Below are 25,009 nucleotides of genomic sequence, written 5' to 3' on the forward strand. Positions count from 1 at the left end.
ACCGTGCACTATGCCCAATGATGACAATCCAAATGTCGACACTGCACACAGCATGTCAACGCATGTCACCGCATGTCCCAACGATAACAAATCCGAATCTCAACAATGCGTAAGGCCACGTGTGGTTTAGTGTCACTGTGTACTATGCCCAGCGATGACAATCCGAATGTCAACACTGCACATAGCATGTCAACACATGGCAATGCATGTCAACACATGTCAACGCATGCCAACGCATGTCACCGCATGGCCCAACGATGACAACTCCGTATCTTAACAATGCCCACACCACGCCCAAGCAAGGCCACGCGTGGTTTATTGTCACCGTGCACTATACACAATCCGAATGTCAACACTGCACACAACATGTCAACGCATGTCAATGCATGCCAACACATGTCACCGCATGGCCCAACGATGACATCCCACACCACGCCCACCATGCGTGGTTTAGTGTCACCATGCACGATGCCCAACGATGACAATCCGAATGTTGACACTGCACACAACATGTCAACGCATGCCCCAACGATGACAATCTGAATGTCGACATTGCACACAGCATGTCAATGCATGGCCCAACGATGACAAATCCGAATCTCAACAATGCCCACCTCACGCCCACGCAAAGCCACGCGTGGTTTAGTATTACCATCCACTATGCCCAACGATGACAATCCGAATGTCAACGCTGCATACAGCATATCATGCCAACGCATGTTACCGCATAGCCCAACGATGATAAATCTGAATCTCAACAATGCCCACACCACACCCACGCAAGGCCACGCGTAATTTATTGTCACCGTGCACTATGCCCAACAATGACAATGCAAATGTCAACACTACACACAACATGTCAACGCATGTCACCGCATGGCCCAACGATGACAAATCCGAATCTCAACAATGCTCACACCAAGCCCACGCATGCTTTAGTGTCGCCGTGCACCATGCCCAACGATGACAATCCGAATGTTAACACTGCACACAACATGTCATGTAATTATTTTTAATTTTTGAATTAAAAATAGGTAAAATTCAGGAAAAAGAGCAAATAAATTAAGAAAATTATGAAAACAAATCTGAATCTCAACCGTGTGTAAGGCCATATGTGGTTTAGTGTCACCATGCACTATGCCCAACGATGATAATCCGAATGTCGACAATGCACACAGCATGTCAACGCATGTCGACACTGAAAATTAGGAGACCTTTGAAGACTCTCTCCTAATGTATGTGTGCACTGTTACAAAAATTCTGAGATAGCTTCTCATCCTCTCCTACGCTATGAATCTTCTTGGAGGATTTGGAATTTGCTTTTTGGTATTTCTGGAGAGAGTTGGGTTGCCCTTCTTCAGATGGTGAATCGTTAGCTATTTCTTTCACAGGCTTTAGTAGGAGAAAGGATAAGGCAGTCCTTCGGAAGTGTGAAATACTTGCAGTTTTATGAGGGTTATGGTTGGAGCATAATGCAAGGATATTCAATGGGCAAAAATTCAATTGCGTGCTGGTTTGGGATAAAATTCAGTATTTGGCCCCACTGCAGTGCCTAATTTGGGTTTTATTAGAGGAATTAGTTTCAACAAGCTAAATAGAGATTGGAGTAACATTTTGGCATGTTGATCTTTTACTTTTTCGCATTTATTATTTGACTTTTTCTAGATTTTTCCAGGCCTTTTTTGGGAGATGTCTCATTCTCCCTCGTGTAAATTCTCTTCCTATAATGAAATATTCTTCTACTATCAAAAAATATTATGCAATTATAAGTCTACGCAATTGGTTCAATTCGATTATGCAAACCAATTAACATGCATGCATGCATGTATGTGATCATGTAATTGGTTCAGTTTAGATATATTCATAATTATGTAGGTATATAATTATAGTATTGGCTATACTTGTTATTTGAAATTAAACTATATAATAATTCAGAGATATATGTACATAATTTTGTAATTATGGACAACTTAGTGTTCGAACATGCACGTAATTATGTAATTACATATGCACATAATTGATTTGGTTCAATTTAGATATGTACATAATTGTATGCATACATAATTATAATATTGACTGCACCTATTATTTAAAATTCAACAATGCAATTACACGTGCATAATTATTACTAATTATTCGGATATTTTTCAATTAAGCAATAGATAAAATAACTCTCAACGATGGCGGGAAGATGTGGTAATGATAATGTTTGAAGCTATAAGTTGCACCTAGTATTCAACAAGTTGAAAATAAGCATGGATCCAAAGATTACCGAATGAGTCAACCTTTTGAACTGCTGCTGAATCCATGTAGCTCGCTCCTAGAAATATAGTCATCCCTACCCCCTCATGTCAATCCCACGAGCCTCTTATCCATTCTCATAATACACATTCCATTTGACCGAGCCTAATTCTAATTGTTTTGTTTGGCTTTGCATGCTTTAAAATTAAATGGGTAAATGGGTTGACCCATGTCTAAATGGGTAGGATCATAAATGGTCAAAATATTTTATATAAATAGGTCATAAATGAATAAATGCATCACAGATAGCACACTCATTTCGACCCTAGCCTTCTTGACCTATACCCACCCATTTAAGATGTATGTGTCAACGACAAAGGCTGCAAAGTTGACATGTTAACCAAGCAAGGCGGTTACGTGACAGTTTTCCCTCTAGGGACCAACATGCATGCTTGTCTAAAGGGATAACCTGTTGGTTGACATACGGCAATATTTCTAGCCACATAATAATAGACATAATCGATCATGCCATGTTGGCAAATGCTCGTTGCCTCCAGCACAACCTAGGCAGTTGGGTTTGTCAACTGTTGACCCTAGACAATTGGAGGCGTCAACTGTATAAATATGACGTGGGTGGCATGGGACATCAGGGAGAATTCGTGCATGGTGTTCTAGCACATTTGACAATGGTGTAATCCTTGTCTTTGAATAAAAGTAAGGTTGGGAGGTGTTACCCCTATAATATTGGTCTCATCACAGTGTCAAGGAGAGGCATGAGAACTTAGACCCTGTGACGGAATCCATGATGGGTGCTCCAATTTTCCATGTGGGGTTGGGAGGCTAATAAATAGCAAAACAATGGAATATTGTGTCGCACATTGTCAAAGGTGAGAAGTGCATGATTTACACCAAGCAATGCCATCTTGTACCCATGGGGCTATCGAGGATACTCAAAACATTGTATATCTGACTCAAGCAATGCAAGATGCCACTTTATGGATGGCCCTAGCCTATGAAAGTTTAGTGGTGCATTGCTTGGATGAAGATTGTGCTTTTGGGGGCAGGAGAACCTCTCTTTGTGGGATGAGCACAACCTCTTTAACCATTCTGGACATGTTTCCACAACGACCATTCTAGTTGGGACGAGTTGCCACACATAACACTAAATAGATTTTTCATCTAGTCAAGTGAGTATGGCTAGATAGAGCTTAGTCGAGTCTTTTCATCTCATAGGCATGCTTTCATTGGCCGAGCAGACCCAATACCTAAGTTCGCAGAACTCAACCAGTACTAGCCCTTCTGTGTGATTAATAGGTAACACTAGGTGTGATTGCCTAGATTTTATTTCTTCCCTTTTTCCTTCTTGTTGTGTCCCTTTCCAATTAAATAAGCCAAAAACAACCATGGTATTAACGGATCAAACCCCAACAATTTTCAAATCCCCAATTTCTTTGAATTTCAGTTTTAACCTTAAATTCTTGGTAACTCAATTGCCTTCAAGAATATTTTTAGCATTTCATTGATCTATTCCCAACAACCTTGTAGTCTCCAAATCAATATTTCTATCCTATTCTCAATCATAAATACAAATCCTAAGGGGCCATTCGGTATCATTATCAAAAATTATGAAAATAAAAACCACAAAAAGCAAAAACGAACAACTTGTTTGGTTAATATTTGTAAAGCAAAATCAAGTTGAAATTTTAATTAAAATATGCTCTTTATATAATCAAATCAAAAAATATTTTAAACTATATGAGTTTAATTAATAAAAGTGCAAAATAATACAAATTAAAAATACTACAATAAAAATAAAGTTATGATAATTATTTTTACTTTATTATTACATTTTCAACATTCACTTTACAACAACAATTTTATAGTACATGACAATTGAAACAAATAGTAAAAATATGTTGTACAATTTCTTTTTTCTTTTTCGAAATTTATGAATATTTTTATTTAAATTTTATATAAATTCATATGATCATTTTATTTTAATTTTAGTTAGAAAATATGTATAAAATGAATGGTTTAATCCAAATAAATTATTTTTAGATATTACAATTTTCTGGCAATAGGTTGCTTAAACAATAAAAAACCATAAAATCTGGTTTTCAGTTTTCTACAACCAACAATGGAAATAGAAAACTCACAACATGACAAACTCATTTTTATAATCTATTTCTTCAATGTGCAAAAATAGAAACAAAAAAAAAGAAAACAACGATACCAAACAAACCCTAAATTACATCCCCAACTACAAAACTTAATTCCAAATTTTGCTTTCCATATCATGTTGAACCCTAGGATCCAACATCATGAAATCTGCTACAATTCCCAAAGGCTAATTAGAACAGAAACTTGTATGATGCTTCAATGCTGTAGCAGCAGTTAACTGACTCTTGAAATTCAGAATAAATCACTTGCACAGTAAAATGCCAGTTCTCTTAACATTCCTATGTGAAATTCACTCAGAGATAGAAGATTCAGTATTACCATCCAAAGTTGGCTGAAGTTGAGGACCAACTCCATGATCATGTATGTGCTCTAACTCAGCAAAGTGACTTTGTCCTTGGCTGCCCAGAGATTGAGAAACTTTAGGATGATGTATCTCATCCCAAGCATCTGCAAGTCCACCCTGATCAGCAGAGTGGAAGCCACGAAGAAATTCTGAACTCTGTATAAACGAATATGATTAGAGTGGACCCAAACCAACCAGCAACAGAGATTTTTACATACACATGAAGAGGAAAAAGAAAGATCAGACCTGTATGTTGGGATGCAGAAATAGCTGCTGATCCAACTCGGACCCTGGGAGGGCCGACAAATGTTCATCAATCTCTGAGTAGATATGATCAGATTTTGTATGTGTTGACGAAGGAATCTCCTTCAGCCTTTCCTGTTTGGATAGCCAATATATCAAATAAATAACTCTTTGAAACATTGATTGTAACCAATGCAGAACCAATCAAGTGAATAAAAAATGTATATTTAATATTAAAAATAAAAAATAAAAAGTGCAAAGCTAAACTACAAAGAGCCATCGAACTAAACATCGATGGTGGGTGGGGAGCTAGTCACTTTGAGTATCAATAAGTAACTCAACGTATGTTCCCTAAATACGGCAGAAAGTTAGTATTTTCGGAAACATTTGCTGATTGAAAAGAAATATCTGAGCAAGTTGACATGATTTGGGATTCAAAACAGGACACCTTGAACCAGTTGAGCAGTCCCAGACTCCCAATATGAGCAACTTAGGGAAATTATAGGAATTCCAAATTAGGGGGATATCGACAATAACCGCAGTTACATAAGCTTCAAATAGAATTAGTCTGCGTGTGCATCGGAGTCTATCCCAGGAGGAGAAACACTTCGATACAAAATCGTAGAAAGAAAACGAACCCATATCAGTCTTGCGAGTATAGTTATAATACAAATAATTGGGGCGCCGACGAACGTTACTAAAATCGGCAAGTGAAAGAAGGAGGACTACCTGCGCCTTTGAAGAGGAGCCAATAAGAGCGTTCGCCAGAACACCAAGAGGATTTGAAGAAGAAGAAGAGTCGGGAACGGCACAGGCCGCCCCACCCGTGACTAGCTCGCGCATCGCCATACTCGTTCGATTCTTCTTCTTCCTCTATTATCCCCCGTTCACCCTAGTTGTCCCGTGTCCGCCCTTCTAAAATTCTATAATCTGCAAATATTCTGTCTGAGCATCGAGTTGCAGCCAATGAGCCAAATAAAGCATTCAAGCGAAAATTCACATAAATTCATCCCATTCTTTTTACATTTGGGCTCGTCTTGAACATATGCAGATCAGATGTAATGACATAAATCATTGAAAATTCATATAGAAGTTTCTTTTATATTTCATCTGTACTGTCAAGGAAAATTAATTATGCAACCATTTATTTCAAAAGTAAATCTTGAATTTTACAATTTCTTACAAAAAATTCATTATGATATATACAAACCAATACATCCACCGTATGAGTCATTTGAATACTTCGTGGTCTTAATCAATACATCTACTAAACGGTCACACATTTCTCTACTTTCTACTCGTAATATTATATTTGTTAGATTTCTTTCTCGACTAACTAGATTATGAACTCATTTTCTTGATTATCTAATTAAATTAATTCATTTGGATAATACTAGTGAATTTACATCTCAAACTTTTGATAACTATTACATGTCACTTGAAATAGAAGTTGAACATCTCGTTGCTCATACCCATATACAAAATAATTTAGCTTAATCTTTTATTAAAAGATTTCAACTCATTGCTAAACCTATGATTTTGAAAATCAAATTGTCTTTATTTGTTTGGGGACATGTTATTCTTTATGTTGCATGTTTAGTTTGTATAAGGTCAACTGCTTATAGTAATATTTCATTCATTCAATTAGTTTTTAGGCAATAACCTAATATTTCTTATTTAATAACTTTTTGTTGTGCTTTATATGTTCCTATTGCCCCTCCTCAACTAACTAAAATGGATCATCAATGTAAGTTTGGTATCTATGTTGGTTTTGATCCCCTTTTATTATTAAATATCTTGAACCTTTAACGGGTGATTTGTTTAAAGCACATTTCAAGATTGTCATTTTAATAAAACAGTATTCCCTATATTAGTGGGAGCAAAATTAGTGTTTGAAGCACAATGTGAAATCACATGGAATGTCACGAGTTTATCTCATTTAAATTATCGCACAAATCAAAGTAAACTTGAAATTCAAAATATTATACATTTGCAAGGAATTGCACATCAATTACGAGATTTTTTTTGCAGATACCAATGTCATATCAAAATTTTATATACCAACTGCAAATATTTCAGTACGTATTGATATCCGTAAAGGACAACAGCCGGCTAATGAACATAAACTACAAGTTAAGTGTGGAAGGTCTATTGGTGTAAAAGATAAAACTCGAGAAGAAGAAATTTTGAATCTGTAATTACTCCAGAAAAGGTTACAGAGGTAGATAATCCATTCGACATTCAAAAACTTATTTCTCCTGAAAATGAAATCCCTATTATGGAACATTTTGAAGAGGAACCTCCTGAAGAGGAATCTCCTGAAGAGAAAACTCTTGAAGAGACGTCCTTTGAAAAGGGACAGGTACCTGAAAATAAAAATGAGATCTCAATTAATTACACATGAGAAATGTATGATAGAAATAAAGTTGTTGTCAGCAACACATTTGCATATGCAGTAGCTACTGATATTATCATAAATAATGAGGATCCTTGACCTAATTTTGTTAATAAATGTCGATATAGAAATGATTGGCCAAAATGGAAAGAGGCTATCACATCATAATTAAACTCTATATTAAAAATAGAAGTTTTTTGACATGTAGTCGAGACTCCATAATATGTCCAACCCGTGAGATACAAATGGGTATTTATACGCAATCAAAATGAAAATAATGAAATTACTCGATATAAAGCAAGGCTTATGACACAAGGTTTCTCGTAGAAACTCGAAGTTGATTATGAGGAGACATATTCTCTTGTAATGGATGGAATCACTTTCAGATTCTTAATTGGTCTAATAGTTGCTAAACAACTGAGCATGCATCTTATGAACACAATAACAGCATACCTGTATGGATCTGGATCATTGGATAATGAAATTTATATAAAAATCCCTGAATGATTTAAATTTCCTGAAGCAAAACCCATAAATTTATATTCCATTAAACCCCAACGTTCTTTATATGGATTAGAGCAATCTTGACGCATGTGGTATAATCGATTGAGTGAGTACCTTGTGAAAGAATGATTCATAAATTATCCAATTTGTCCATGCGTTTTTATTAAAAGATCATAATCCAGATTTGCTACAATTGCTGTTTCTGTTGATGATTTAAATTTAATTGAGACTTTTGAAGAGCTCACTAAAGCTGCTAATTATTTAATGGCAGAATTTGAGATGAAAAATTTATGAAAGACAAAATATTGTCTTGGCCTACAGATTTAACATGTAAATGACAGAATTCTTGTTCATCAATCTAAATGTACCGAAATGGTATAAAGGCAATTCTATATAAACAAAGTTCATCCTCTGGGATCTCCAATGATGGTGTGATCACTTGATACTAAGAAGGATCCATTTCGATCTCATGATGAGGGGGAGGAATTACTTGGTTTTGAAGTACCATATTTAAGTGCTATCGACTTTCTAAAGTATCTTGCCAATTGTACAATACCCGACATTGCATTTGTTATAAATATGTTGTCTTTTTTAGTCATATCCCTATTTTGATTATGACAAATAACAACATCTCATGTTTGTGCTTAGTGTTGAACATGTTAAATCCTAGAAAAGCACAGATAATGCTGCAATATGGAAGCCTTGAAAAGCTCCTACATGATCATATTCCAAGGCATATTCCAAGAACATCAGAGAGCAAAGATAGAAGGCTCATGCAATTTTGTGTTGTAATAATAATTAGGGTTTGGATGTGCATGCATTTCACTTGATTTCTATTAAAGCTCTACTAAAACCATAGATTGACTATAGGAACCCTAAACTGGACTAAAACCTTGTTTACTTAAAGTTAAACACTTTCATAAAAGGTTTAAACTATTTTTGGAATTAAAGACTTGTCCAAAAATTCATTTTTGCTAAGTTTACTCGATCGGCCAGTTAAGCTCAGTTGACCGACGTGTCCTTAAAAAGCAAAAATGATATTTTCATATAAGGTCAGTTAACCAACCTCCCAATAGTTGTATCTGGGTCAGTCGACTGACGAGTGCTTAAGGTCAATTTTGTAATTCCTATAAGCTTGGCAAACCGACCCTGTTAAAACGTAAATGGCTCAGTCGACCGACACTATTCCCTCAATTGACCAGTGCTTTTTCTCAGCTGACTGATTATTGCAAATTTTGAAATTGACTGACCCAACCCTATTAATCAGTCAATCGAACCTCATGGAAGTTCAAAATTCTAGGTATTTAACGGTTGAAAAATTATAATTTTAATATTATTTTAATGCCCAACGGTCTGATAACAGCCATATCCTGAAAAAGTCTATAAATACTTGGCCAAAACATCTTTTGAATGTTAGAAAAACGGATTGAAAGTTATATTGTTTATTCTTTAATTCTTTCTTATTTTCTACTCCATATCAAAATATCAAATCCATTTTTCCCATACTATCTTTTTGAAAAATATTTTTGCGAAATCTTGAGTTTTATACAAGTTGGCTTTGAGCATTTATTCAAGTTATATATCTTGCTTGAAAAACCTATTGTTCTTAAAATTTTAAAGGGCAAATCTTTTCTCCAAAATTCTATGTTTTGAAAAATACTTTCTTGGAAAAAATTTCTTTTGGGTTCTTGAAAAAAACTTTAGCTTGTATTCAAGTTTAATATACTTAGCTCGAAAGTCTTTATTGTATTTTGTGGTTAACCTCAAAGATCAAAATATCCTATACGCTTCATCATTGAAAATTGTTTGTGGAGATAATCTTTAAGTAAATCAAGAGTGCTTGAACAATATATCAACTCATAGATTATTTGCTTGAAAAGTCTCTTGTATTTTGGTTTTATTCAAGGTCAATATTGAGGAAAGGCATCTTCCAAAACTCTCAGTCTTTATTTGAAAAATAATTTTGAGAGAAAAATTACATACACTACGGAGTTTCAACTGTAAATCATTTGAGAGTTTTTATAGTGTTTTATTGTTGTACACATTTGCTTATCGGATAAGCATTTTATTTGTACAAAAAATATTTTATTATCTTTGTATTCTCGGCATGTGGTATCGTCGGAAGAGGAGGTCACCATCCTATAAGGTGTACCAGCTTGGCTTAACCTAGTAATTGAGCTGAGGTGACTCCGCCTCCTAAGGAAAACTGGTTTGGTTCCGCCCGGTAAGTGAACCAGGGAGATTCCACCCTGCAAGGAATAATGGTTGTGGCTCAGCTTCATAATTGAATTAGGGAGTTTCTGCCTCGTAAGGAGAGTTTGTAAACGATGTTGCTCCGCCCAATTAAGTGACCATATAGTAAAATCCGCAAGTGAGTTGGCTTAAGGTAGGGACGTAGGTAGTAATAACCGACCTCGATAAAAACACTGTGTCACTCTCTCCTTATTCTCTTTACATTCCTGTATTTGCATGCTTATATTCATCTATTGATATAATTGCTTGAGTACTTAAATATTACATTGTGATTAATTGGGAAATACTGGAACATGGATACTTGCATAAATTATTTAAATATTCATATATGTGCTGGATTAATTTTTGGATTAGAATGACTCTAGGTTTGGGAATATTGATCTTGATTTTAGTATGACCTAGAAATTTTAAACTCTCCAATTCACCCCTTCTTGGGATTACACCTAAAATAACATTTGGCATTAGAGTCCGATTGCAATTAGCTTAATCGCGTTTGCATAAAGATTGCAATGACTCAATTTGGTGCATCCCAGTTTAGAGAGGATTGTTCGCTTTCACGACCTCCATTGTTATGTGGTGTAGACTACACCACCTGTCAATGGTTTAGGGTTTAGGGTTTAGAGTTTAGAGTTTAGGGTTTAGGGTATAAGGGATTGGATTGAGCTCATTTCTTGAAGTGAATATGTAGGCTACTCGTGAAAATTGCAAGCGTGTTTTCTAAACACAAATTTTGCAACTTATGTGTTTTTTCTTTAAGCACAAGTACTTACTTTAATATTACAGAATGATATTTTATAAAGGGTAAGTAATTGTGGTTGTTCGCAAAAGTTGATAATATTGAAGAAACTTTATTGCTATACAATTGTTCTTAAAAGTTAGTAATGTTGAAAAGATTATGTCACAAAATAATTGTTTACAAAAATTAATGAGTAGGGTTTGAGTCTTGTGGGACTGACCTTCTATTTGATATAATTCTCAGTATTTAATTGGAGGAGGGTAAAGGGGAGAAATTATTATTTCGGTGGATTAGTTGAGTGTTCAGAGGGGTAGGACATCATCTTTAAATAATAATAATAATAATAACGGTGAAAAAAAGGATGCACTTGCACACTTTTTAAAAGAATTTTGTAGCCAAAAAAGTAGTCACTAAAATACCTTTTATATATATTTTTTGAAAAATATTAATTTGTACCACAACCATTTTACCTATTAAATGGAAATATATTTGTTTTTGTTATCGTCTTTCACCACAAAAATGGAAATATATATATTTTTGTTGTAGAAAAAATGATTTAAAAAAAATAAAATTAATGTGTTGTTATTTTTTGTCTTTTATTTTTTTATTTTTTTTATTTTCCTTGGAAGACTCTATTTTTGAAGTTTTCCCTTTCTTATTTCGCACTCAAATTGAAATAATTATTTGTTTCACTTCAAAATTATAAATTTTAAAAACATACAATCAATGCACAATTGTTTTTGTTCTTTTTTTATGCTTTTTTTTTATTTTTTTATTTAGGCAACACTTACCCTGCGTCGTTATTTAATGATATGTGAACAAAATGTCAGCATGAGATGGACTCAATTAGAGTTCGGATTCTTCTTTAACTTTTATGGTTAAAAATTAAAATACAATAAAGTCAGAAATAAGTTTACCAACACTAGATGTTCTAAAATAATAATTAATTATTTTAGAGGGAAAATAATTATATATAATTATTAGATCTATAATTTTTTCTTAAAAATATTAAATTTGATAATTTATCCTTCACACAAGCATGTGACTTGTTTATTCTAAGGGTTTTGAAAAAAAAATTAATTTAATTTTGGTTTTGAGTACAAGACGACAATTTTGAATTTTCCTCATCATCTTTCACCACAAAAATGAAAAAAATATTTTTCTTGCAAAAAAATAAAATTTTAAAATACAATTAATATGTCATTTTTATTTTTTTGCCTTTTACTTTAATTTGTTTTATTTTCCTTAAAAGACTGTGTTTGGAGTTTTCCTTGCCTTCTTTTTGCACTAGGGATGAAAATTTATTTGTTCCACACCAAAATATATATTTAAAAAACATACAAACTTTAAATCCTTGTTTTTGCCTTTTGTTTTTTCTTTTTGTTTGGGTAACACTTACTCTATATATTTACACTATGAGATGTGGGAAAAAAATGTGAACATAAGATGGACACAGCTGAAGTCTTGATTCTTTTTAATTTTTGTGATTAAACTAGAAAAGAAAATGAAGTCAAAAGTTAAGGGTCTATTTGGTATCATTGTTTTTGTGTTTTTGTCTTCTATGTCTGTTTCTTCATAGTGAAGAAACGGATTATAAAAATGCGTTTGTTAATGTTATCAATTTTCTATTACTGTTGCCGATTTTCAATTGTTTGCCAACAAATGGAAAACCAGATTTTATAATTTTGAATAGTTTTGGCAACCTATTGTAAGAAATTTTAATATCTATAAATAATTTTTTCTTGCTAAATTATTCATTTTATACACTTTTAAATCAAAATCAAAATTTGAACGATCATATGAATTAAAATATAATAAAAATAAATATATACCTAAATTTTTTTAAAAATAATAATAAAGCCAATTACAAAATACTTTTACTATTTTTTAATTATCCTGTCCAATAAAATTTTCATTGTAACGCAAAGTTTGAAAGTAGAACAATTAAGTAAAATAATTATAATAAATTTTGCTTTTATTATAGTAATTTTTTTATGTTTATTATTTATTATTTTATTATTTTAATTATATTTTTTATAATATTATTTGATTTAAAGATGAAAATGAGCATTTTTAAATTAAGTCCTTAATTTGCATTAGTTTTATAAATTTTAGCTAAACAGGTTGCTAATTTCTCGTTTTTAGTTTCTATTTATGATTTTTTTGTTTTCGCTTCTCTAATTTTTGACAATGATACCAAATGACCCTTAAGCTTGCTAAGGCTTAGTTTGACTACATATGACCTTTTAAAAAAATATATTTTAAAAAAGGATTTGATAAAAAGGAATTAATTGAGATTGTTATAAAAATTATTTGACCCATTGTAGAGACCTGAAACGAGAAAAGGAAAGAAAATTAATAAAAGGGAAAGAAAAGCAAGAAAAGGAAAAGAAAAAGAAAAAGAAAAGAAAGGAGATGGTTTGGAATAGGACCAAACAGTCGACGGTTTCAGGAACTCTCAGAAAACCGTCGACAGTTAAAACAACCATGAGCATTCTAAGTGCCAAACCATCGACGGTTTTGGAAATCTCAACAAAATTGTCGACGGTTTCAACTACCGAGAGGTTTTTGAGGGAGAGTTTGGTTTGGTAAATGGCCAAACCATCGACAGTTTTGTGCGGGCCAATTTGTTTATAAATAGAACTTAAGTCATTTTTTTTTTATAAAATTTTGAAATCTCTCTCTCTTTCTCTGCTAGGGTTTCGGCTTTCTCTCTCTCTCTCTCTCTCTCTCTCTGTCTCCTGTGCGTCTCTCTCCTAAATCATCCCGAGGTTCCGACTAGCCCTTCGATAATCTCCCTTGTCTTTCTTGGCTTGCCGGCAGCCTTCTCTTCATCGTATTCGGGAACCTCGGAATTGTTCCAAGGAGCAGGATAAGCGATTTTTCAGGAACGTGTAAAGGGAATAGATTATGTCAGGTTGTTTTATGAATTGAACTGATTGAACTGTAGTATATGATTATATGAATACTATGATAGTTTTATTGTAAAAACCAACCGATTAAAGTTGAGTTTAACTAGGAAATCAGATTATATCAATTTATTTCAGAAATTGAACTATTTAAAACTAATTGTGTTATTACAGAAGTACTACGTATGATTTTTCTGAATGATTGAGGCATATAGAAATGAGGATTTTGGTTTATTATAAGTATATCTAAGAAAGCTAAAGTGGGTAGGGTTGATCATTTTTGCTTTCTGTAAACCCTATGTTTTGAATTAAACTAAAGTTGTAGAGGTGATCATATGCTGGTTTTCATTAAATTATACCGAGTATAATATGATATGATTTCTCCGATTAAGTTATTATGTTATGATATGACATTCAAATCGTGTGGCGTGAGGTTAATCCAATTTATTGTATAAGTGAATCTACGTATTACTATGGTATTATTCAGTGAAAAAGGTCATTTATACAGTTTATGGAATTATTGGAAATGTGATATGATGGTTGAATGTCGAGTTTTGACATGGCGGTTGTATGCCGGGTTTTGAAATGACAGCTGCATGTCGGGGGTTTTGATATGACGGATGCATGCTGGGGTTTTGATATGATGACTAAATGTCGGGGTTTTGATATGACAACTAAATGCTAGGTTTGATATGACAGGTTTTATACTAGGTTACAAAACGAGTTTATATCACTGTTTTTATTACTTAAGTTGCATTATATGATTTAAGAACCCTGAAGACCAAATGTATTAAGAGCACGGTACCGTTGCTAGTGATTGAGATAGTGCAACCACACTGTTATGGATAGAAGTGTTGGTAATGAAAAGTAAATTTGGCCACAGAAGGGTTGTGTACCCCCCTAGAGTCTAGACCAGGCTAGGTAGGCAAATCGGACTTGAACACATGAGGTTTGACTTAGCTTGGTGGTAGGCTAATTAGGGCTAAGTCCAGTCTTCGGACCGAATAACTTGATCATAGTGGTTTATACATGATGATGTTGTATGTCCAAAAGGGGGTTTCTTCTACGCATACATGTGGATTTATGTAAATGTGGTGATTTATCAAACTGTTTTATATTATCAAAGAAATGTGCATTTCTCAGCTGTATAAGTGTGAGTTATATTATACAAATGCTATGTTTATTAGAGAAATTACATTAAAGATTTTATTGGTTTCATTAAAACTCATATCAACCACACGTTAATATAATCTATTATGTCTGAATGAGAAGTGTCTCACCCCATTAAATATATCAACTTTTTAGGACCTACAGGAAACCGAGTCTAGGAGCTTCAGGGCGGGACCTAGATGATCTAGAGGAGAGTGGGCATAGTAGGATACTATTTTGTGATGTTTAGTTGTTTTGAACATTATGGGTTGTATAATGTTTTGAGAAATTTTTTGTAAGACTGGCTGGAGTTAGTACTCTGGTATGTATGAATGTATAAGTATGTTTCGCTTCCGTTGATTGTATGTTTGTGTTAATAATGGAATGGTATGACCTTGGACCCCATTGGGTCCGTGGATGTTGATATTGCGGTATCATAGTATTATAGGGTTATTTATGAAATTTTAGCACTCCGGGCCCCACTGGGTTTGGGGCGCTACACCCATTGTGTAAAATGACTAGGTAGACAGAAATATTTGGCTTTAAGTGATTGGTAAAATTATTGTATTATACCTAAACGTATTTTAAATGACTAAAATGACCACTAAAAAATATAATTAATGCATTAATTAATAATTTTGTAATACTTGTGAAAAAATGAGGATAGCAGTAGAATAGTATAATTTATTGAGAAAAAGTTATAACTTTTAAAAGTTATAAAAAAAGCTTAAAAATTGACTGTTCAAAAGTTGAAAAAATTATTTACCAAATGTATTATACTTCTAACTTTAAAAATGAGGAGTTTAGGGGAAAAGGTACCGCCTAGGGGGGATCAACTTTTCACCCTAAGATAGGTTTTTTAAAATAATAATTATATGTTTTAGAGAAGAAAATTAATTGTATATAGTTACTATATTTAATTTTAAACACAAACTTAAGGGTGGTAATTTGTAATTTAATAAATGTTTAAAAATGATTTACATTAATTAAAACCATTACATTTTTAAAAAAATAAAAAATTATATACATATTTCTTTAATGTGAATAAGCAAATCTATCATTTATGTGCAAAAAGCATAAGAATTCACCCATCAAAATCCAAATATCAATGTTTTTGGGTAATAAGAGGTCTTAAATTTGATTTCACACAAACGTCAATTCTTAATTTATTCGGAGGGAACTGTGAGATTGGTCACATCCTGCCCCGATTTGATATCACTTAAAAAAGTTTGAAAGGCTCATTCAAAAATTTTAGGTGATAAACAAAATTTAAAATACTAATTTTTTGACGCATGAACCACAAACATTCATTTCAATTAATAGCAATATTCAACTCAATGAATAACTCAATTGAATATATATAATGACAAATATCTTGCAATGAATTGTTTTTTTTCCTGAAAAATGTGAATTGTAGATTTTACAATTCTTTGACAACTATTATTCGTGCCAATTAATTAAGTTTTTGTTTAAAACTTGGAAAACATTGAAAAAAAAGGAAAATATTAATGAACTTACTTTTTCATATTTAATTATCAAAGAAAGTAATGAAAAAATTTAAAAGTATGTCAAATGAATGAACAAAATTTTGATTTTATACGTCATTAACATTTGATTATTCTTAATTTTTAATCATATTAAAATAATCTTTTATTTTATAATAAAGTTTAATATAGAGAGAAAATATAATAGAAAATAAATTTTTTACTTACTTTTTCCCTTTTCTTCCGTAAACGAAATTCTTTATGCAAACATGCGCCATTAGTCGCTTTAGTTTTTCCACTCCATGAATAATTTTGAAAAATTAGAATATAGATTCCAAATTTATTGTTATGTATTGAACATTGCATCAAAATATGATCAGACAGAAACGACGTGTAGGAGATAAGAAAATTCGCATGATATCATTCATTACATATTAAAGAAAAAATGGCGTGTAAGAGATGAGAAAATTTGCATGATATCATTCATTGTGGTTCCCAAGAAATGTTACAGAACCATTATAAAATCATAACATCTGTAGCGAGATAAAGCACTCGAGGCAGTCTTAGGTTTAGTAATTTCTACACCCTTTTGCTCTATACATTTTAGAAATTGAGTTTCTAAGCTAAGATGTACTAGTTTTTTGCTATAAAACTTGAAGTCTAATCTTCAAGTGAAGACCTCGAATGATCGGAGTTGTCAAAACACGATATGTTTGGCAATGTTAAAACAAGATTTTGATATTTTTTTTTCCCAATTCCTTCTTCTTAGAGAGATGGGGGAGGAGAGGTTGAAGCAGTTGGTCTGAAAGATGGATGTGGCTGAGCTGGTATGGAGCAAAGAGAGAGGGAGATGAGGGAGAAATGGAGATGGAGATCTGGGAGAGCTGGCTCAAGGCTATGGTTGTGTTGGTATGGAGCAGAGACGTGGTGCAATGGGAATGAAAGAAGACCAGGGAGAGAATAAGGGGCGGATGGTGGTTCTGTGAGGAGATGGTGGGTTCTAGGTTGCGGTGGCTACTGCAGGTGGTTGGATTTAACAGAGAATGGGGGAAGCACAAAGGGGTTGCAGGCTGGCGGCGGTTCGATGAGGACGAGAAAGGGAGAGATGCCGAGTGTGGGGGCTGCGTAGATGGGGGTTGAAGATGGTGAGAGCAGCTGGGGATGTTGGTTTTCAGGGAGAGAGATGTGAGAAGAGAGGGTGTCTACTGTGGGTGAGGTTTTGTGAGAGAGAGTCGAAGGAGAGATGAAAAAAAATAAAATCTAAACCCCCCCCTGTGTGAACAGTGAACGATCTTTACAGGTCGTTTTTGTTTTTGTTTTGTTTTGTTTTATTTTTTTATGGTTTTTGTTTTGTAGTGAAAATAATAATAATATTAATAATAGAATAATAATAAAAGACTAATAATAATAATAATAATACACTACTAATGACAGTGTTTTTTTTGTATTATTATTATTTTTTATTATTTTATATTTTTTCAACGACCCTTATCTTTTCGAAAAGAGAGACGTGGCCGAAAGTTTAAACTTGATTTCTCGGAAAAAAAAGGATCGGGACTCATTTTTCTAAAATGTCTAGAATTCGAGTAAAACACGCTGGGACTCGATAAAAATGACCGGATTCACTGAAAACGAATTGAAACTCGGTAAAAACAACTGGACTCATTAAAAACAAACTGAAACTCGGTACAGGAACCGAGACTCAGTAAAAACAACTAGACTCACTGAAAATGAACCAAAAATCGGTACAGGCACCGAGCTCGGTAAAAATAATTGGACTCACCGAAAACAAATCAAAAGTCGGTACAGGTATCGAGATTCGGAAAAAACAAATTGGGACTTATTGAAAATAGATCAGGAGTTGGTAAAACATACTGACACTCAACTAATGCTCCGAGACTCATGGAAGACAAACCGAGACTCAATAGACACAACGAGATTCAATTGAAACTCTGAGACTCGTCAAAAACACAGGGACTCGTTGAAAACAAATCAAGACTCGATTGGGTCTATCAGAAGGGTTCTCCAATTTCTGGGGCATGAAGTCAACTTTTTGTGCTGGGTCTTTTTGGGGTAGCCTGGTTAAAATTGGAGTGTCGACAGTTGCTCCTCTTTGTAGGCTTTGTTGTTTCAAAATAATAGTAGGAACTTTCCTATGCTATTTGTAGCAACAAGCTTGCAAAGATAAAAGACACCTATTTTAACCAGGTCACGCCACTGTTTAGTGCCTATGGGTCAATCATGTGTCATTTTCGTCAAACAGGGAAGGGGGAAGATGGTAGATAGGATTGGATGAGAAGGTTGCATTTATTCTAGAGAAGTTAGTAGTTAGCAATTTTAGGAATCCAAGTTATAAGGGTGGGGACACCTCAAAATGTCGAACTTGTGCTTGAGCATCGAGGGGGAGATGGCAAGCCTCAGAATATTCAATCCGGGCTTGTGCATCACAAGAGGATAACGTGTCTCGGAATATTCAATCTGAACTTACGCGCCTCAGGAGGGAATGACGTGCCTCGGAATATTCAATCTAGGCTTGTGCATCAAAAGAGGGTAACGTATCTCGAAATATTCAGTCCGAGCCTACACACCTCAAGAGGGGATGACGTGCCTTGGAATATTCAATCCGGGCCTGTGTCTCATAAGAGTGTAATAGGCCTCAGAATATTCAATCCGGGCTTGCGCGCCTCAGGAGGGGATGATGTGCCTCGGAATATTCAATCTGGGCTTGTGCGTCACAAAAGGGTAACGGGCCTCAGAATATTCAATCCGGGCTTATGTGCCTCAGGAGGGTATCTTGGGTCATGCCATGAGTGATAGATGATCATTCAGGCATAGGCTACCCTGGTGTTCTTTGGAAAGGATGTCTTTTTAGGTTTGAACCATAGTTGTCCTGCTGGGGATGATCAAACGGGATCAAATCCAGAGATCCTTTGGAAAATTTCCTCGAATGTAGGGCTCTAAGTTACTCCACTAGGGATGATCAATCGGGAATGAAACCCTAAGATCTCTTAAAAAGTGCTCTCAAGCGTAGGGCTCAGAGTTACTCCACTGGCGATGATCAATTGAAAGCTAAATCCCGAGATCTCTTGGGCCATGAGCATTCAAGTGTAGAGTTCTAGGTCCCGAAAAAGTTGCTTTACTGGGGATGATCAAACGGGATCAAATCCTGAGATCCTTGGGAAAATATCCTCCAATGTAGGGCTCTAAGTTACTCCACTGGGGATGATCAATTGTGAATGAAATCCTGAGATTCCAAATTCCGAAGCACTTGAAAAAGACTTGCACCGAGTTTGAGAACCCAAGCACTGAAGCACATGAAAATGACTTGCATTGAGTTTGAGAACCCTAGTGTCGAAGCAAATGAAAATGACTTGCACTGGGATTGAGAGCCCTGGTGCCGAAGCACATGAAAATGACTTGCACTGGGTTTGAGAACCCTAGTGTCGAAACACATAGTGATGACTTGCACTGGATTTGAGAACCAGGTGCCGAAGTACATGGTGATGACTTGCACCAGGTTTGAGAGCCCGAGCGCCAAAGTACAATTTCATAGTAAATGATTTCATTTGTTTCTGAGGCCAATTGCCCCAGTTTCAAAGGATGTCATTCTGTGTCTGGGGTTAACTACCCTAATTTCCAAACAAGAATTGCTCACACCAATATTAAAAGGGATGCACAAAATCTTACCTAGCCAGATAAGCATTGTTAAATGATGTATGTATGCTGCTATATGTATGCATGCTGGGATGCATGGGCGCATGTTGCATGATAATGATGCATGTTACATGATGTGTAATGCATGATTTTTTTTTTGTGAACCCGAATGCTGAAGCACAGGGAAATGACTTGCACAGGTTTTGAGAACCTGGGTGCCAAAGCACATTGTGATGTCTTGTACCGAGTTTGAGAACCTAGGTGTCGAAGTACATTGTGACGACTTGCACCGAGTTTGAGAACCTGGGTACTGAAGTACATTATGATGACTTGCACCAAGTTTGAGAACCTAGGTGCCGAAGTACATTGTGATAACTTGCGCAGGGTTTGAGAACCCAAGTGCCGAAGTACATTTCAAAATAAACTATTCCCTTTGTTATTGGGGCCAGCTGCCCTAGTTTCAAAGTATGTCAATTTGTGCTTGGGGTGAGCTGCCCAAGTTTCCAGGTAACTCTTTGTGTGCCTGGGGTAAGTTTCCCCAATTTCCAGATATTGCTCAATTAAGTATGCCAAATGACCATTCAAACTCATTCAACCAGACACGTATGAATGGTGCTCCATTGTATGCATGTTGCTACTGAGAATGCATAAATGTGGACATGAGTGTGCATGTTAATGCAATATGCATGCATTTTCTTTCCTATGCAATGCATGAACTGCATGTATGAGATTTCTTTTTCTAATGCCTGTAATCATGAACCCAATCTCTAATCTTGGTTATATCTTTGAATTCCAATCCAAGGTGAATGTCTCTAAATTGGTTCCCCAGAAGCTCAATGTGAAATGTGCCCCAGTTAAATTGGTTTGTGCCTACTTTCGGCCATGTTTTCAAATTTTACTCAGTCATGAAGGTACTCGACCTGACTTCAATGAGAATTAACATGAAATCTACCCCAGTTACATGCATCTGTAGCTGACCCTGGCTGTATTTTCAAATTTCACTTGAGTAAGCAAATTTCTGAATTGGCTCTCCTGAAACTTGACATGAAATCAGCCCCAGTTGATGCATTTTTGTGACGGGTCCTATTCATCTTGCATTTTCCAAACAAGGGCTTTCTTTGGATTGCATCCTTAATGTTTTAAAATTGATTTGAAATTTAGATGAATAAACATGCAATCAAATACCTCAATCTCATTAGGGGTATGAATGGAATGCTCGAGTTTTCCCTTCTGTGCTTGCTTAACAGGAAACAACTTTACCAATATTTTGTAGCTTCGCTATTGACTTAGGGAATCACATCAGTGAGCAAATTCCCTTTTTCTTTTTTCTTTTTTCTTTTTTATTGAACCCGTAATCAGAGATCCTTTCTTGCTCATGTCAACTTTATGTTTAGTGTCTTATTGAATAATCTGATCAATATTCCAACCTCAGGGTGAACTTTAAGACACGGGATGAAATGTAGGCTAGGATTTAGGTTTCAACAAGAAAAAGGAAACCAAGGCTCAAAAATCCCATCCCATAACAAAAAAATTCTGCCCCAATTTGGGACGCCATATTCGCAAAGTGTCGACTGAACTTGTTATTTGAACAAATTGCCTACATACCTTTTCAAGATTAGGTCATTACGTAGTTCAGACTCAACATTGAGTCTGACAATTCATTTGAAACAACAGTGCGTGTACCAACTTGGTCAAGTCTTTCATTTGGACTGTAATGTAGGCTTAGGGTATTGGTTAGAGAAGAAAAGGGTACAATACGACTCAAATTTTGCTGATCTTAAAAGGGGTAATTCTTGGTCAAAGATCACATCTTAAGCATGTCCCTTTTCATTTTCTTTTTTTTTTCTCCTTTTTATGCATTTTCTTCTTTTTTGCTTTCCCTTTATGGAGGATTTTTTTAACATCATGTTCATTGGGAGCTCAATTGGGACTAATCCTTTTTTTTAAAAAAAACTGCCCCAGTGTGGGGTGTGATCATTTGATGGGTAAATCAAGAATTGAATTCTTTTAGGCTCAAGAGGGCTCGCAAAGGATTTCTTCTTCGATCTTCCTCTAGGTAGAAGAAATATGGTCTGCCATCCTTTTGGTTGTGACCTTCTCCTCAAATGACTTGTCAAACCCTAAGAGACTCAAACATAGGTTGAATTTTGGAAAACTGACTTTGAAGAAAAATCTGGTTTAACATTTAGGCTTAACTTGGTTAACAAATGATAAATCATTGTCGTGTTCTTTATGGAAAAACTGATCGACCAAAGATGGCCACCCCTCATTTGATCATAATATAATCATTATACTCCTAAGACACCGATCATGATTCGGAAAATGAAGACAGGAGACTTTGTTCATTGCTTTCGTCGAACAAATGTAAATCTTGATGGGTCATTTTTGCTGGCCTTTCCTAAAATGGCTCCTGGACCATATCTTGTAGTGGGGTCCTTATTAAATTCCAACTTGGAGGCTTTTGCTTCATTCTTTCCTTTTTTCTTTTTTTTTCCTCTTTTTTTTTTCTTGTTTTTTTTTTTTTTTTTGTTTTGCTTTGTTTTGTTTTTCTCCCACTCTTTTTTTTTAGTAGATTCACAAAATCAGCTAATTACATGCCCCAAGCCCCTGGTAAAAATCATTTCCTGTGTCAAAGCACAAAAATACAAGCAAAAGTGGACAAAATTGGAAACAAGGTGATGGGAATGAGACTGAAATTCATTTCATTTAATTCAAATTTCAAAATGATTAAAACAGAAATGACTAATAGAAGCATCCCTCTTAGTACATGATTCATTTTTCGACATAATTTCTAATCAGTCCTTCGATCTGACAGCCTTAATTGTACCCCTTGTGATGATTATGCAGTAGATTCTCCTACATACCGAGCTCCTTGCCGTCAAATACCAAACATCTAGCATCTCTCATTGATTGTACTTTGTGCTTAAATATTCAACAATGGTCGATGGTAGGGCCAATGGAGTTGGAGTGATATGAACATCGAGCCTTTGGGTTGTACCAATGTGGAGTAGGGGTTGGAACAGAATCCTTAGGGATGGTTGAGATCATCCCTCTTTCAAGCAACTGCGTGAATAACTCAGCATGTGGCATCGAGATGGGATCAATCTTCCAAAAATTTCTCTAGACACCTTTATCTTGTGCCCAAACATTCGGTTGGGCGGGCGCAAGCTTGGTCTGGGGACTTGTGCCGGTGGGTCTAAAAACAAATTTTTTCCTAGGCCTCTGGTTTCGACCTTTCTGATAATGATGCCCTTGAACCATCTGAACTTCTTCATTTCTCCTTTTACCAGTCCATTTATGGCTTGGACCAGTCTCAGCATTACCATCCTAGACGCGACCTACCTTGATGTTGGCATCAATCCTTCCTCTAGCTGCCACGACGTCCATGAAATCATGGGGAGTTGCTCCCAAGAGATTCCTGTGGTAGAGGTCTTTCAATGTATTTATAAATAACATGATAGCTTCTCGGTCGCCTATCGGGGGGTCCACTTGGATCACCGCATCCCTCCACCTATAGGCGTACTCCCTAAAGGTCTCTGTGGGCTTTTTCTCCATTTTGAAGAGAGTAATTCTGTTAGGAGCCATTTCCATAACATGGCGGTATTGTTCCTCAAAATCATCTGCCAAATCCCCCCACGTGCAGATTCGGGCCCTGTCTTGTTGGACATACCATCTAGCCGCTGCTCTCGTAAGACCGCTCTGAAAGCAATACATCATCAATTTCTCATTGTCAGCATAAGATGCTATTGACTTGAAAAATAGGCGCATGTGGGTCTGGGGGTATGTAGTCCCATCAAACTTCTCAAATTCGGGCATTTTAAACTTCGGAGGGAGCACTACATTGTGCACCAAGCAATAATCTGAGGGTCGGGTAGTGTTGGAGGTTCGGGTCCCTTCTATAGCTTTTAACCGCTTTTCAAGCTCATCACAGTGATATTCTATTTTAGTCTTACTTATCCCCACAACTGCCATTGCCGACGAAGGCATTTCTATTCCCGGAGTTGTCACTACTGGAACAAAAGGGGGCACACCAAGCGATGGTCTCTCTGGAGTGAATGGTGGCGGTCCTAATGACTGCTTATGAATCGACATGAAGCCTGGTAGATGGATAGGATCTATTTCTTCTTTATGATCTTGATCCTGGACTGTCTTTCCTATTTTTAGCAGTAGGTCCAATATTCTTTTCATCTGATTGCTTAGTTCCTCTTGTCCTTGCTCTATGCCCAAGACTCAGTTTTTTAGTTATTCCGCCATGATTTTTGCTTTGCTTCTAGTATTGTAAGGGTGGGAAGAGGTGGGCTCAATGCTAGAATTCTGAATTTTACTTTGGCCTGATAAGAAGTTGGAAAGTGATTACCGGCCCATTGGGGATGAAATCTTATGCATGGATGCATGCGATGCAACCTAGACAATCATTTGTCTAGGATTTCGGGAAAAACCACACTCATTAATGATCTCGGGAGTAATCTTTTCTCCCCTTAAGAAACACAAATTCCCTTTGTCACGCCCCGAACTCGGAAATGGGACCCGGAGGTGAATTTAATAACCTAACCTGTCTCTGTATAAATTAAAACCATACATGATACAATACCAAAGAGGGAGTCCGGCCCCGTGGGGTGAACAGATGACCTATATACATACACACATACGGCCATACTCATCAAAATACGCAGCGAAATACGGTCTTTTATACATAACCAGTATCATATCAGAGTCTATACTATACAAGCTAGGATATACATTCCCATATTACAAAATATACCTCAGGTGTCTACAAAACTATCCTGACAACCTGGATACCAAAACTCGTACCTAGAAGGTACTAGCAGTAGCTACAACACCCTTGCTTCCAGCCGCTAGGATGCTACTTACCGCTACCTGAAGGCCCTGAAAAATATTGTACGTACATTCGGGGTG

The 25,009-nt window shown here is 35.5% G+C and overlaps 2 protein-coding genes across 9 annotated transcripts in view; both read right to left on the reverse strand.

The window, feature by feature from the left end:
* LOC131168533 (peroxisome biogenesis protein 5) overlaps positions 1–6,150 on the reverse strand; it is a 110,339-nt gene extending 104,189 nt beyond the window's left edge. For 3 of the 8 annotated variants that reach the window (XM_058128086.1, XM_058128047.1, XM_058128053.1), the window contains exons 1-3: positions 5,738–6,079; positions 5,012–5,143; positions 4,741–4,921 (exon numbers count right to left, since the gene is read on the reverse strand). In XM_058128086.1, coding sequence (XP_057984069.1) covers positions 4,741–4,921; positions 5,012–5,143; positions 5,738–5,857 — 433 coding nt within the window. In that variant the 5' untranslated portion in view covers positions 5,858–6,079. Of the gene's footprint in view, positions 1–4,740; positions 4,922–5,011; positions 5,144–5,737 lie in introns of all 8 variants that reach the window. The other 5 variants (XM_058128060.1, XM_058128077.1, XM_058128091.1 and 2 more) reach the window with 3 other exon arrangements.
* Positions 6,151–23,419: 17,269 nt separating this feature from the next.
* On the reverse strand, positions 23,420–24,184 carry LOC131150232 (uncharacterized). Its single transcript, XM_058100840.1, has one exon. The coding sequence runs from the start codon at positions 24,182–24,184 to the stop codon at positions 23,420–23,422; it is 765 nt and encodes a 254-aa protein (XP_057956823.1).
* Between the last annotated feature and the right edge of the window lie 825 nt (positions 24,185–25,009).

The sequence above is a fragment of the Malania oleifera genome, chromosome 1, assembly GCF_029873635.1.
Source record: "Malania oleifera isolate guangnan ecotype guangnan chromosome 1, ASM2987363v1, whole genome shotgun sequence".
In the NCBI taxonomy this organism is placed as follows: Eukaryota; Viridiplantae; Streptophyta; class Magnoliopsida; order Santalales; family Ximeniaceae; genus Malania; species Malania oleifera.

What these genes read in the sequence shown, in the direction of transcription:
- LOC131150232 (XM_058100840.1), bottom strand. Translation starts at nt 24,184, where the DNA reads ATGTCGATTCATAAGCAGTCATTAGGACCGCCACCATTCACTCCAGAG.